This window comes from Molossus molossus, unplaced genomic scaffold (assembly GCF_014108415.1).
Source record: "Molossus molossus isolate mMolMol1 unplaced genomic scaffold, mMolMol1.p scaffold_m16_p_10, whole genome shotgun sequence".
NCBI classification, from domain to species: domain Eukaryota; kingdom Metazoa; phylum Chordata; class Mammalia; order Chiroptera; family Molossidae; genus Molossus; species Molossus molossus.
Window position 1 is genome coordinate 16,007,640 of NW_023425345.1, and position 16,021 is coordinate 16,023,660.

The window sequence follows — 16,021 nt, forward strand, 5'->3', positions numbered from 1 at the left end:
AAAAACAGTGCCTATAAGTTTCAAACAAAAATTTTGTATAATGTATAGCAAAAACATCACTCATTTTAGAGGGATATATTAACAATTTACTGAATCTGGAAAGTTTAATTAAAAAATCCTATGTATATATATATGAATGAAAGCAGCCTTAAAGGAGCTTAGTAGTGTTGGAGTTAATGGTATTTGAAAGTATCTTTAGGCAACGGGACTGAAGAAAATTCTCTGTTTAGCGATACTATCGTCTGGGTAGAGAGGTCCTTCAATAAGGAAGAAATAAGGACAATAGTATGAACACAGAATTATCTCTAGAAAGGAAAATATGGAAATCTTTGGCCCCAGTTAAGTTTTATTCCTGCTGTGAGTATAAAAGAGCAGGAGAGATGAGCTTGGATTGAATAATACTTGGGTTCCCATTTACTTTCTGGGAATCCTGGGACATTTCAGTCTGACTTATGAAAGCCATGAAATGCAATCTAACTTTTTCCAAAGTTTATCTAAACAAATTGTAATTGGATACAATATATTTCTCTTACAGTATGGTGAAGTTTGTCATCACGAATATTCACATAACCTGAAGAGCATCATAGCATATCCAAGGAAATATAAATTCAGTTATTAATATTAGAGGAAGAGTAATTTGTGGCTACATTTTATTCCAAAACACCAGGTGACCAAAGTAAATGCAGGTTCCTGAGTGACCTAGATTTCAAATACAACTACATAGGTGGTGATTACCATCCAGACTTCCTAGAATTTATAGACAGTTTGAGTAAAACCATCAATTCCATGAAATAGTTAATTTACTTGACAAATATATTTTCAGAACTATAATCTACGTAGGCACACAGGTAAAATGACTCTAAAACGTGTGGCCCCAAACACCAAATATTTATTATCTCGCAGTGTCTGTGGGTCAGGAATCCAGGAGGGGCAGAGGGAGGGCTTCAGGTTTCAGGCTCCCCGAGGCCTGACTGGGCTGCAAGGGTCCGCTCCCAGCTGACCCAGGTCATGGTTGACAAGCTCTGGTTCCAGGTGGGCTACTGAAGTGAGGGCTTAGCTCCTTGCCCTGCTCTGGGAGCCTCTCCAGCAGGCTGTTCACAGCGTGTACTTGCTTTCCTCTGTGTACAGTGACTGTGTACAGAGAGGGAGAACCCAGCGCAGAAGCTGCAGCCTGTTTATAACTGAACCCCAAAGTGACATCTGATCACTTCTGTATTTATTGGCTGGAAGCTCATCAGCAAGTTGAACTCACGCTCTAAAGGTGAAGATTTAACAAACACATCAATGCCGTGCGGCCGGGAGGGTCGATCGGGCCGTCTCCGAAGCCGCCGCCGTACGTTTCATCCGGTCAAGTGGCTGCTTGGTGGAGACTATGGACGTGAACAGCTGTTGTCGGTTCTAGGACGGAAGGTTCACGTGTTTCGGTTTTCAACATATTTAAAAGAATAGCTAATCCTTAAAAACCCACGGCTGGGAGAAAGTAAAAATGTAATAACTATTTGGAATATTAAATACTCTACAATAATTGTGAAATATTGACTTCCTCAATGAGTGCATAGGGGCACTTTGTCACTGGAAATACTGACACAGAAGATATTTGGATTTTTTTAATGATTTTACTTATGATTTTTATACTGTCTGGCTCAGAGATGATGGCCATGTCCCATCACTAAAACAAAGCTACTTTAAAATACAAAGATTCCCGTTAGTTATTCATTCATTTATTTATCCATCTAATGAGCGTCTATTGAACTCTTATTGTAGACAGGCACAACCCTGGTTATTTTTTTGTATAAATGATAAATACACATTTTTTTTCTTATAATGAAAACCTTAGATTTCAGTTATATAGTGGGAAGAATGTTCATATTTAATATGAATACTATACCATTCTTCTAGGTTGGTCCATAAGAGGGAAAACATTTCTGTGGGAAGTACTGTGACAGGGGTCCCCAAACTATCTGGGCCACACTTGTTCTTATAAATAAAGTTTTCTGGGACGCGGCGACATTCCTTTGCTCACGAGTTGTCTGGGGCCACTTCTGTGCTACCACAGCAGAGCTGAGTCATTATGAGCGACCATGTAGCCCACAGAGCTTAGAATACTGTCTGCCTTGCAAAACATGTCTGCCAACTCCCGACTTAAGGCCAAGAATTAAAAACTGTACTTCATGAATTGCTAGACTAATAATTTTTAAATACTTACTTGATGATTACTTAGCGTTGCATTCGAGACGTCCCAACAATAACACCTCAGGCCACCTATCTACTTATATTTATTATTGTTGTTATATATGATAACAATAACAATAACTACTTTTATTTCAGCACCTACTATGTGTCAAGCAGTGTGTGAAACATGCATATATACACAGATAGCTCATTTATTCTCACGACACTATGAGAAAACACTATTTCACAGGAGAGGAAACTGAGATTAAATATGAGACTGCAGTCTAGGTTTGTCGGATCCCAAAGCCCGAATTCGTAGTATATGGCTCCTCCATTTCTTAGTATTACTTCCCATGAATATTATTTTTTATTCGAACTGAACTCTTTCTTATTCCACTAATGTGGAATCTTTCCAATCTCTGCTTTTCTCTCACCCACTTCCAACTCTTGGAATGCCCTTCCCACCAATTACTTCGTGTCTAAATTTTACTAATCTGTCAGAGACCTTCTTAATCATCACCTGTTCATGACTCCTTTCCTGAACCTCTGGCCAGAAATCATCTCAGTTCTATTTGTCAGCTACACAGCAGCTAACAAGGTCTCTGATGTATTTAACTGTTTTGTACATGCTAGAGAATGATGTTAAAATTCTACACTGTAACACTGCCCATGAATTATTTTGTTTTCATAGAATGCTTTTCTTCTAAAAGCTCAAGTAAACTAGAAGGTTTTCCCCCTGAGTTTATTATTATAGAGGAAACTGACAGTCATAATGCATAATCTAATGCATAGAAGGGAATCTGACTAGAAGATAAGTTTCTTATTTCAATCTAGGATTGCAACATGTTCAGTAATTTTCTCTAAGCGGTATTTACACCCCTCATTTCATTTTCATCAGCAATGTTTTGTACCTGCAGGTGTGTGAGGTAGGTTGATCATGTAAAACTATCTTCCACACAGGCTGTCATTTTACAAAGTCCACTGGATAATTGATATTTTTATAAATAATATAAAAAAAGGCTATTCTAAGGAATAAATCAGTCTCCTTAACACTCTTGTATATGTTCTGTGCTTTTCATTTGGGTTATCTCTAAAAGGACCATGGAATTATAAAAGCCAGATCACCTTTCTCCATGTAACTGAGGGCATTGTGATGGTTGCCATTGACACACAGGTTTTGCTTTTTTCACTTTATTTCAATTAGTATTTTTATTTTATTTTAAACATTTTTTTCTTTATTGATTTTAGAGAGAAAGGAAGGGAGAGAGGGAGAGAGATAGAAACATTGATGAGAGAGAACATCGATTGGCTGCCTCCTGCACGCCCCCCACTGGGGATTTGACCCACAACCTGGGCATGTGTCCTGACCAGGAATCAAACCAGTGACCTCTTGGTGCATGGGTGGGTGCTCAACCACTGAGCCACACCAGCCAGACTTCACTTAGTATTTTTAAAGGATTGCATTGAGCTAAGAGCTATGGGGAGGATAAGGGAATTATAAGTCTCTGAGAAAATATAACCTAGTCTAGAAGAGATAATGAACAGTACAAGGTAGTATAAAATCAGACCATCGGTGTAATGGTAGAGATCTTGGATTCAGAAGATGGAGACACTTATAGTCTTTCCTAAATAATTTAGTACTTTATTACCCACTATCTTGTACTATGTATTAAATTACTTACAAGAAACATGCATAAGCTTTTGCCTTGTAGTCTGCGTGGAGTACCCAGCGGTTTCTGGCTTTGATGTAAAGGCAGTCGACAGGGCCAGCCCTTGCAGTAAATCATTCCTCAGTGGATCATCCCTTCTTCCTGGAATTAAGTTCTGTCCCTACCAATTTGTGTTAATAGCTTAAAGGTACTGGTCTTAAACCCTACCCAATTACTCATAGTCATTACTCTAAATGTACCATGTACAAAGCATTACTAATTATTTTCTTGCTTTTTCCTCTGGAGTTTCTTTCCACTTCCATATTTTATTTTAATTTGGATAATATTTGGTTTGATAGGGAAAAACAGCATTCAGATTTATTAAACTTGTACTCTGTGCCTGATAACATGCTAGTTATTTTTCATGTGTGTTCTCTCATTTTATATGTACACATAAATCCAAGAAGATAGTTATTAATCATCCTCCTTTTTAAAGTTAAGGAAACTGAAATCCTGAGAGGTTAGATAAATGGTCTAACATTGAACAGGCAAGATTTCTACAGACTTCAGCATCTGGTATTAGAATGCAAGTTGGGATGTTTCTTTGAATAAACATTTACTAAATGACAAAGAGTTACATTTAATATTGTATGTCTTATTCTATCAAAAAGTTGAGTAAAACATAGCAAAGAATTAAAGATGAGACAGATAATGGAGCAGCGTATACAGGAACAGATCTATGAAGAATTCAGGTATTGGAATTATGAGACTCAGGTGTTTAAAAAACAAGTATACTTTCCATTTTCCAATAAGTAAAAGCGGGCTTGAAAAAGGGAACTGAAAAATGCCAAATAGTGACAGTATGTTTGAAAAAGAACCAAATGAAAGTTTTAGAACTGAAAAATATAATTGAAATTAAAAAAATGGTTTGATAGCAGACTAGACACTGAAGAAAGAACCAATAAACTGGAAAATAAATATAAGGAACTGGGCAGATGATGTTTTATGAGTTGTACACTTGAAATCTGTATGGTTTTGTGAACTAATGTCACCCCAATGAATTCAATTAAAAAAAAAAAGAAGCTATTCAGAATGAGCACAGAAAGACAACAGTGAAAAGTACAAAAGAGATATTCAGTGATAAACGATAAGGAAAATAAACCTAACACCATTTCATTGTAGTCCAATAACAGTAACTATTATTATTCCTAGGTCACTCCCTGCTTAATGTCTTCAATATTTCTTACTGTCTATAGGATGAAGTATAACCTTTTATACTAATAAACTTCCTCTCACCATTTAAACTTATCTCCCACTTCTTCCTAAGATACAGTGGCTCATCCATGCTCGCTCTGCCCTCGAGCTGCTGTGGTTTGTGCTCTAGTCTACTTTCCGGCCTGAGAGCTGAAGCCGTTTGCAGCCACCTGCTCCAGCCTGTCCCCCTGCTTGTCCACGCTTCAGTGATCTGTCACCAACTCTCAAGTCATGTTGCATTATAAATTGCTTCTCTGATTGCCACATTTGATTGTGTACTTGTCAAGGGAAGAGATGTCTTTTTTAAATCTTAAGACGTTATTTTTAGAGCATTTTTAGGTTCACAGCAAATTTGAGTAGAAATGCAAAGAGTTCCCGTATACACTCTGCCTCAACACGGGGATGGCTTTGCCCACCAGTCAACATCCTCGACCAGAGTGCTACATTTGTTGCAATCAAAGAACCTGCATTGAAACATCAGTATCACCCAAAGTTCATAGTTGATGTGAGGGTCACTCTTCGTGGTGTACATTCTATGGGTTTGGACAAATTAAAGTGGCATGTACCCACCATTATAGTATCACACAGAACATTTTTCTGCCCTAAAAATTCTCTGTGCTCCACCTATTTATCCCTCCCTACGCCCTACCCCCAAGCTAGAGATTCTTTTAAATTTATCCTTAGAACAAAGCATAATAACTGACATACTTGCCCCCAAATAAATGCTTTTAGATATATGGTTGAATGGACAAAGGAAGAAGTGGAAAAATTGGAGAGAAGCAGGACATCTTTGTCACCTTGCTGACTGATGTTTTGTCTGTTTCAGTATTTACTCATACTGTTCTATTCTGCTCAGAAGACCACCCACACAAACCTACTGTTTTGTTGTTGTTAATCCTCAACCAGGGATCTCTTTTCCGTTGATTTTTAGATAGAGTGGGGAGAGAGAAACATTGATGTGAGAGAGGCACCTTGATTGGTTGCCTCTTGCTTGACCCCAACCGGAGCCAGTGATTGAACTTGCAACCTAAGTATGTGTCCTGGACTGTAAATCAAACCTATGACCCTTTGGTCCACAGGCTTCTAACAGATGAGCCAAGCCTGCCAGAGCCAAACCTGTCTGTTCTTGACATGCTAATTCACACCTGATGCATTACACTGTTGTCAAGAGTGAGCTCTGAACACTTTTAAGACATATTTAAGGAAGGATCTTTTTAATTCAATGTGCCACACTTGTATTTTTCATAAGCCTATGTCTGGATTCCCCAGGAGACTGAATTATATTTTTATGTGGTGGGTAGAGTTTTTACATCCTCACTTTTTATGAGCAAGAGGTGACCATTAATTATTGCTTTTCACTTGGGATTGTAGACAGTGACCATGGAACAGCGAGATTTGCTGGTCTATAAACAATTCACAGTCTCTGTCTCTTTTGCATCAATTCAGCTAACTGCCTAGGACAGAAAATTATTGGGAACTAATTAAAAACATAACAAGGAAGTACATTTTTTTGCAGATTTGAATTTGCAATAGTTTCTATAAAAAGCCATAGAGGACTGCCAAATTGTTGTTGAAATAATATAACCTCTTTTTGTGCTAGCAGAAGTTGTTTATAAAACATTTATCATCCTTTCCCAAGTATTTTAAATATTCCAAACTGCATCCTTGATGTTATTTTAATATAAATTTAAGAAGAAAACGCTGCACGTTTCTGATTTTGAATATATCACTTTCTTTATCCCGCCCTCCGCCCCTGCCAAATAGTCACCATAAGGGAAGACATATAGATTTTTAAAAAATTTATTCATTTAGTTTTGACTGTATAGGAGGATGTGTTTATCTGGGGGTAACAGCTTTGTGTTTGTGAACATTATGAAACTGTTTTGCACAAATGTCAGTTTTTCATCAAGGTTAATTCACTGGGATCCCTTTTTATAGCTTGAGGGCTTTCTGGGGAAGTGCTTTGAGGAAGCTTGAACTTGGGTTTTATGAATCAGAGATATGAAACATTTACTTTAATAAAGATCAATACCCATTTGAAAGATTACAGGGAGAACTTAGTCCAGTAATATAAAAAGTCATGTTCTTTTTTATTAAATAAGGTCTTAGTCATTCATATAATAGTGGCAGTCTTAACAGCTGTGCTGGATAATCTGTCATTATTAATTGAATAATACTCTTCCTTCTTGGGATAATACTATAGGGGGTGATAGCATTCTAAAAGAAAACAATGCATTCAATAAGCATTATCTTTAAAATATGCTGCTGAGCATATTCCTCATTATGATCTTATAATTGATACCAGTTTTAAGTCGAAATCCCATTTCACGTTCACTAAACTCATTTCAAATCTTAGAAGGTAAACTGAGTGATTAGGTTCATGGCAGTTCTGTTTCTATTCACAGATAATGCCTCTGAGGTAGCAATTACTGCTCCAGGAACTAGTAACCATAGAAACAGCTCCACAGGCCCAACACCTGACTGCTCACCTCCATCCCCCGACACTGCCCTCAAAAATATTGTAAAAGTTATTCGACCCCAGGTAAGTGCCCAGAACGACATTATCTGCACTATCATGTATTTTGTTTTTGAATCGGTGCATGCAAAACTTACTTCGCCGTGCCTGGCCTATTTTATGATATGTAAATTGATGTTTAGGTTAAAAGAAGGGACTTGGAAGAGAATATTTTTCTTTCCTTGGAGTTGATGATAGACATTGAAAACCGCATTAGCTTTTGGAAAAATGAATCCGTATATTACATGAAAAAAGCAAGTCAAGCTGAGAAAAGGGGCTATTTCACATCATTTTCCTTTCATAACATTTTAGTAATTACGCTCCAATTATTGAGCCGTTACAAGTTTTTTTTGGTGTTTCCTGCGCCTTTGTCTCCATTTCTCTGAACAAGCTGCATTGCTTGCAATCACTTCTCTGTCCTCCAGCCTGTTGTTTCTGCATATTGCCTTTAAATGACCTGTTCTTTAGAGCTTCTAAAAGTTCGCCTGTTTGACTCTGCACATCCATCGCTCTGCCTTCCTCCCGCGCCTGCTCCGGCCTAGCTGGTCTCCCGTTCACCTTTGTTCTCCTGCCCAGTCCTGCCGTCTGTCCGCGGGGCTTTCGCTCTCTCCTCTTCTCTTTCAGTTGGATTTCCCAGTAGGCGGTTTGCAGGCAGGCTTTAGAAATATCATTGGGACAAGCTGTTCTGTGATATTTCATTGAAAATAGCACTTATAAAGCTGTTAGCATTATATTTTTGCCAACAGAACTCAGAACATGAACTTGGTGGTGTTCTCAACCTGGCTGGTTCTGAATGGGCTTCATAAAATCCAGGAGAGGGGGACTCTGGATCCAATCAATGCCAAGCACCATCTACTTAGATATACAGTATGAGCAAATCCTTTGAACTGATTTGTAGGACAGACATGTCTTTTAAGACTGTTTTGTTGTGAATGAGCAATAGTTTCCTTAATGTCTTCTTTCATGTAACTTGTTTGGGATGATTTGTATTATAATCCTCATCCTCATCAATAAAAAGGCATTTCAACTTTACATCCACCTCAGTTTATAGAACACTTTCATAGGCATTGTTTCATTTAGCCTTCATACATTCCAAGGGGATGTGTACCCTGGTGTTCTAGGCAAGGATGTTGGCCCGCCAAAGGGGCTAAGTTGTACAACTAATTTGAAGTTCCTTCCCTTTCCTTAGTCTGACGGTTGTCTCTTCTGGTCCTGTTCAGAGGTTGGACAAATCCTGATGAGGCTGTACAACTTGACAGCTTTATGAGGAACCCACAAGTTCAGGGTCAGTTAGGCACAGTAACCTTTTACATGATGTCCCAATACTTGGAGGACAAAAATGTCTTCAGAAATCCTTTCTTCCTCTTCAGGGAAAGTTTGTCTGGTTCATTTGCTTCAAGAAATAACCTCATTAACCCTTGATTTAGGTGCTAAATGCCACATTTATTGTCATAAGTTCTCGTTATATGAAGCTGTTTCTGGTGTTATTGTGCAACTGTTACATTTCCAGCATTTTTAACTACTTAGGCAGCAGACTATCCTATACATAAGTGCATAATATCCATTATTAAACATATTTACTTTTATACCAACATAAATTCCTTAATGTAAATCCATCTGGTCATCTGTGTATCTGTAATCTAAGCAACACTAAGGAAACTTACTCCATAAACCCTTCTTTCCACGTTTTGTTTTATTTTAGCTGAGTTTATTTTGGTAAACTTGAAGAAAGCTAGAGGTAGGATTAAAGCCAGAAATTCCATCTTGACTCTATTCATTGGTTCTGTCCATTGTTAAATGTTTATGAAGCTAACTAACTCCATCTTCCTTTCTTAGCTGTTACAGTGATGATTTAAGAAGGAAAAAATGAAATAAGGAAGTCAGGAAACTAAGGATGATATTTAAATTAGAACCAGTGCAGCCTGTAAATAAACATGTAATAGAACAATGACCGTTGAGGTACATGATTGGGAAAGAATATCACAATTCTTTTTACCTGAGAGACTTTGGTGCTTTACTTAGTTCTCCTCATGGCTTCTAATCTCCCGGGGCTCCTCATTCATTGCAGAGAGCAGGGAATGGAAAATTTTAGTGGAAGTAATTATGAGGAAGAATTGGGGCAGGACACGTGATTTCAGGAAAGGGTTTGGAAACAGAGAATGTAGGTGGCAGACAGCTAGATGGATAGAACAGGGGACTCCCTGGTGTGTTCTGACAAATCACAGTTGTGTGAGGGATGAATGGTTGAGAGCTAACTGTTCCAAAGAAATGATAATTATTGGTTAGCTTATATAAGAGCCTATATTTTTATCACAAGTTTAATCCTCTAAAGTATTTGCTAACTCTGGCATTCTGTCTGGAAATGCAAGAAATGTGATGTTAGGTTGACTTGTGGATATTAAAACACTTTTTAACTTACTAATTAGAAGTTAATAACATGGTTGAAATGATCATTTCACTCTTAAGACTGGCGATGAGCTTTGACAGTGAAAGTCTAGATGCTACCTGTGTTTATGTTTCTTTGCCTGGGCATTGGCAATGTGTTCAGTCCTATTGAAGAGGACAATATAAAATCGATGAGAGAAAAAACATAGCTTTCATTTCATTTACTGCTAATAGCTACTACTTGGATAGAGCAGATTCAGTTACTTCCCCTTCTCCTTTTGCATGCCTTTATCTAGTCTACTTTCCATAATTCTACCTATACATGGAGAATATCCCTTTGTAACCAAGGACTCCTTGCATAAATATGTGGTAGGGCTGATTATACACCGCATGTTTCTGATTACTGTGCTAATTACTTGGAAGCTACAGACTTTGCAGTGTTTTGTTGAGTTTTTTTTTTTTCCCTTTTGAAGCACAATTGTTAAATAGGATCTTTTTCTTTTCTTTTTTTTAAAATCCTCACCCAAGGATATTCTTCCATTGATTTCCAGTGGAAGGGAGGGAGAGAAAGAGAGAGAAACAGCATTGTGAGAGAGACACATTGATTGGTTACTTCCCGCACACTCCAGCTGGGGCCAGGATTGAACCTGCAACCCAGGTACGGGCGAGCCCTTGACCAGAATTGAACCCGAGACCTTTCAGTCTGCAGGCTGATGCTCTAACTGCTGAGCCAAACCAGCCAGGGGCATGGATCTTATCTCTTTTTTTTGTTGTTTTGAGTTTGATTTTATTTGGCATATTTGTTCACTCACAAAGTCACAGCTGTTAGTTCCGCATCCCATGTTTGATCTTTTTACCTTTGCTTCTTTGGACTCTTTCATGTCTTAAAATTTTTCAGATTGTGAAACATTCTATTTTCAATTCATAGAGACGGAATATTTATATACTACTGATTTCTGTGTGTTTCTCCAGTATGTTAATCCACAAGGCTAAGTTTCTCTGTTAGGATGAATTCACAAGGCTAGGTTCATTTACTTAGACTCGAAAATAAAATTATTTTTAAACTTGCAAAAAATATTACCTTTGACATAAAATTTTAGGTAGGTCTACTGACATACCAGTTTTCTTCTTTGTACTAAATAATTATCTTACTTGCAAGGACTTTTTAAAAATGTTTTCCTGGTGAAGCATCTTTATTTCTCCCTAATTGAAGAAGAAAATACAATTTGATGAATTTTGACAATTTTATATCTAGGTATAACCCCACTCAAAGCAAGATAATGGACATTGGCGTCACCTCAGAGAGTTGCCTCATGGTCCTTTCCAATCAGTTGCCCTGATTCCTGCCTCAGAGGGAGCTTCTTTCTGATTTTTATCACTATAGATTAGGGCTGCCTCTCCTTGGACTTTATATGAATGGAATCCTACTGTGTGTGTGTGTGTGTGTGTGTGTGTGTGTGTGTGTGTTTTGAATATATCAATGTCTGGCTTGTTTCACTGAACATAATGTTTTGGAGAGTCACTTGTTTGTTTTTTTTGCTGAGTGGTATTCCATTGGATTACTATGCCACAATTTGTTTATCCATCCTCCTGTAACTTCATGCTTGTGTTGTTTCCTGTTATGGGCTATTTCGAATGAATGTGCTGAAAATACTTATGGTCAAGTCTTTTTATAGACATAAAATTTCATAGATGCCAAAGAGTGGAATTGTTGGGTCATAAGATAAATGAAAAGCTAACTTTATAAGAAACATCCCAAGAGTTTTCCAAAGTGATTGTTCCATTGTATAATCCCCAACAGAAATGTGTATGAATTTGAGTTTTTCTGCATTCTTGTGAACATCTGGTATATTAGACTTTTTAATTTTTTTATTTTAGTCATTCTTATGGGTGTGAAAAGATTTCTCATTATGGTTTCAATAAGCATTTTCCTAGTGACTAATGATGATGTGCACCTTTTCCTGTGGCTATTGATCATTCTTATATGTTCTTTTGAGAAGTGCCTGTTCAAGTCTCTTTAATGGGTTTATTCAACTTTCTAATTGTTGATTTGTACCAATTCTTTATAAGTTCTCCAGTAATTTCAAAAGATATGGGTCCTTTGTGAGTTTTATGCATTGCAAATACTGTTTTCTAGTCTGTGATTTGCCTACTCTTTTTAAAAATGCTGGGTTTTGATGAACAGAATATTTTAATTTTGGTGAGATCTAGTTGATCAATTTTCTTTCATGGGTAGTGCTTTCTGTGTTTTGTCCAGGTTGTGAATACGTACTCCCATATTTTTTTCTAGATGCTTTCTGGCTCTGACATTTACGTTTAGTTTTATGGTCTTTCTCAAGTTGTTTTTGTAGGCTGTGAGGTAAGAATTGAGATTTATCTATTTTTCCTACATGGAAAATGGCTTTCCTCATTGAGTTGACTTAATGCTTTAGTACTGTTGATTACTCTCACTTTCCAGTTGTTCACTGTTGGTATATAGAAATGCCATCGAGTTCTATATTACCCCCGTGTTCTGCCACCTGGATAATTTTACTTAAAATTTATAATAGTTCTTTACAGGTTGAGCTCCAAGGGAAGATTTCCCAAAACAAGCCCAAACAGGTCTCGTTCTAGTCTAGGCCAATACCAGCAAAGATCCGCTGCTGACCGAACCGGACCCAGACCGGTTTTGGACTCCCTGTGGCTGAGCCTGTGCTGCGCAGCTTCTCCCGTCCAGCCCCCAAGAATTCACCCAGGACAAATGTCTTCGTCAAGACTCCGATACTGATCGTAACTCTGTGGAGGCATTCAGCCTTGACTAACTAGGGGCACCTTTTAGGGCACCCTGAGGCATTTAACTCGGTTAGCTGGATGGAAAACAGTGCGAGAAGAAACCTAGCATCATCAGGTTGAAACCTGCTTGGAAAGAGGAAAAACCCTTCCAAGGTTGCCATGGTTTCCCACTGCAGCTGGGAGCAGCTATGACTTGGGAGGTTACTTTCCTGTGCTTTTAGGGAGATGGAACAGCCCGACGTTTCATTTGTGACTTTCTACTCTGAAGGACACGGCCATAGCAGGAGAGGTGAACACGTTCGGCCTGTAACTAGTTACGTTTATCCTGTTTTTTTTTTTGTTTCTGTTTTTGTTTTTGTTCTTTTTATCTGAGTGACCATTAAACTGTGTTTTGACTTACAAAAATAAAAATAAAAGTACAAATCCTTTTGGTCAGTAAAAAAAAAAAGTTATAATAGTTCCTTTTAAAAATATTATTTGATGGTTCTCTCCTGTCATCTGAGAATAATGATGGTCTTATTTCTTCTTTTTATAATCTTTAGGTCTATTATTATTATTATTATTATCATTATTATTATTATTTTACTGCTGTGATGGTAGGACAATTGTTCACAGAACTAGTAAGACCAAAGACCTTTGCCTTATTTGCTACCTTTGAGGAAAAGTATTCAGTACTTCAGCACTATGTATATAATATAACCTATGTTTACTATATGTACCCTTCTACTAGTTTGCTGAGAGATTTTAGCATAAAAATTTTGTATTTACATTTTTCAAATTTTTTTCTGTATATATTTAGATGATCATATGATTTTTCCTCCTTTGTTCTGTTGATGTGATAAATTACATTGTTTAAATTTTTGTATTTTTTTTAATTCTTACCCAAGCATATGCTTCCGTTGATTTTTAGAGAGAGGAAGGGAGAGAGAGAGAGAAGGATGAGCGAGAAACATCAGTTCCTTAGCTCCCAAACAGGACAACATTCCAACCAACTGAGCCACCCAACCAGGGCTGGATTATTTTTATTTTTTAATGTTAATCCAACTTTGCATTTCTGGAATAAATATGGCTTGGTTATGATTTTTAAGAGACATTTTAGATAAAGCATTAGTGTGTAAAGAGATGGATTAGATCTAAGGGAATCAAAGATAACTAAAGATCTGGTCCTGGTTGGCTGGGATTTAGAAATAATCTTAATAAATAGAGGAAAGACTTGAGCAGAAATTTATTTTGAGGAGGAAGAAGGTGACAAGATAAATTTTGTTTTGATAACTTATTGAGTGTGAGGCATGATGTACAAATTAGAAACATTAGTGTGGAGCTCGGGTGAGAAGTAAAAGCTTAAGGTAAAGATTTTACAGTCACTTATAGCATTAGATGGTGAAGGGAGATAGTGTCAAAGATAGAATGCTGGGAATGTTTACACTTAAAAATATCATTAATATTTGTTAAGTATATAATGCAATTTAATTTTCATGGTTTTTGGGAATGGATATTATCTTCATTTTATAGATGAGGAAACTGGGAATCAGTACATTTAAGTGAATTCTTCACATATGCTTTAGAAAGAAGGCCTTACCAAAGAAAGAAAGGAAAGGAGCGTTGGGCAATATAAAACAAGGAAGACAAAATATTAGCCTAAATATAAAGATAAAGAAAATTGAAGAAGAGATTAGTCAACATTGTCAAAACTTGTTGGGAGGCAAAGCCGAAGGGAGCTCAAAGTGCCACTTCATTTGGTGATTACGAGGGCAAAGTCCTTGAAAAAAGCAATGAACTCAAGTGGAGAAGGTGGAAGCTAAATTGCGGAGTTTAAGAGTTGGAGAAAAGCAACACACTGACTGTACATTAATCTTTTGAATAATTTGGCGATAAAAGGAAAGTAGCATGGCAGGGTGTGGAAGGAAGGACAGGATTGAGGAAATAGTTTTTAAAATTTGTGTATATTTTATTTCAGGACTCAGGGAACTAAACCTGGTTGTAGAGAATGGGAAAGAGGAGACAAAAAGTTGGTGGGAGAGACATGAATGATGGGGACTGAAATGTTAAATTTGTAACAGGAGTGACTAAATCTAATTAGCTCCAAGGTTCAAACACTGGCACGACCAGATTGTTTGGCTAAGGAATGTGTGGTTAAAGCACTGGATTCTTGGGCTGCCCCTTGGTGGTGTTCTTAGCTGGTGGGTTTTTCTGCTCCTTTCTCCTTTTCCATGACATGAGGATGTTTGAGAAGTGACCCAAGGTGGATGCAGAGGAAAGAGATTCTTCTGGCACCGTATCCCAGATACATCATCCAAATAGGTGCTTAATATTGACCATTATAATAACATGTCTTAATGAACAGAAGCAGATACTAACAGAAAGTCAGCCTGGAAAATCTGAGAATCCTGATTATCTTGAGGGTGCTTTTAGTACTGTCCAGATCCCACCACATACTTTGAATCCCATCCATAGTAGAATTTGACAAAACGAAGTGAGCAGGCTGCACTCTTTCACAGCTAAGGAGGGACCCTATCGAAAAGAAGCAAAGCGGCCATAGGAGTAACGAAAAAAAAGGAAAAGTCAGGGGCCCAGTTCTCTCAAGAGACTAAGAGAGATGATTTGAAGAAAGATGAGCTGCTCCTGACTCTTACCCGTGATGGACTCTGTTTAAATCAGGTGTCAGTTCGACCTGATGGAAATGCGTATTTTGGACATTCTTCTGGGCTTTTTGAGTGCCCAGTGAGCTAATAATAAGGTAACTTAATAATCATCCATAGTATCTCTCCCTTCATTATTAAGAGTTTAGAACATGGGATATATAAAACTCTTAATATTTTCCTGGGCACTGTGGATTATAGAATACATATGCTAAATCTTAAAATTAGAAATGAGGGCGGGTCTGTAAAAAGCAGATGCATATAATTCAGAAAGAGTACAGAATATTGTATTGGGTTGCAGCAAAAAATAGATAGGGAAAAAAAAGACCTTTTAAAAGATAATCTTTTAAAATAGGTTTACTTTTGAGTATTGAGGCATTTATTTCTATGATTGAGCATGTGTTTCATTTATTTCTTGTAAAAGCCCTATGAGGTAGGTATTTTTTAAAAATTTATTTTACTGATTGGGTCTGAAATTTAAACAGGTTGAATAAAGTTCCCAGTGTTACACAGCCACTGACTGTAAGAACTCTGCTCTCCTAACTCCAGTAGTCTGTTCATGTTAATTAGCTCATCAGGGAGCAAATCATCAAGATGGAACATTTGTATTCCACAGGGATGATGAAGTCTGAGAG

At 37.4% G+C, this 16,021-nt stretch overlaps 1 protein-coding gene across 6 annotated transcripts in view; it reads left to right on the forward strand.

The window, feature by feature from the left end:
* The window catches only part of ANKS1B (ankyrin repeat and sterile alpha motif domain containing 1B), a 917,777-nt gene that overhangs the window by 319,653 nt on the left and 582,103 nt on the right, over positions 1-16,021 (forward strand). For all 6 annotated transcript variants that reach the window (XM_036250945.1, XM_036250946.1, XM_036250947.1 and 3 more), the window contains one exon: positions 7,481-7,617. In XM_036250945.1, the coding sequence (XP_036106838.1) occupies positions 7,481-7,617 (137 nt within the window). The remainder of the gene's footprint in view (positions 1-7,480; positions 7,618-16,021) is intronic.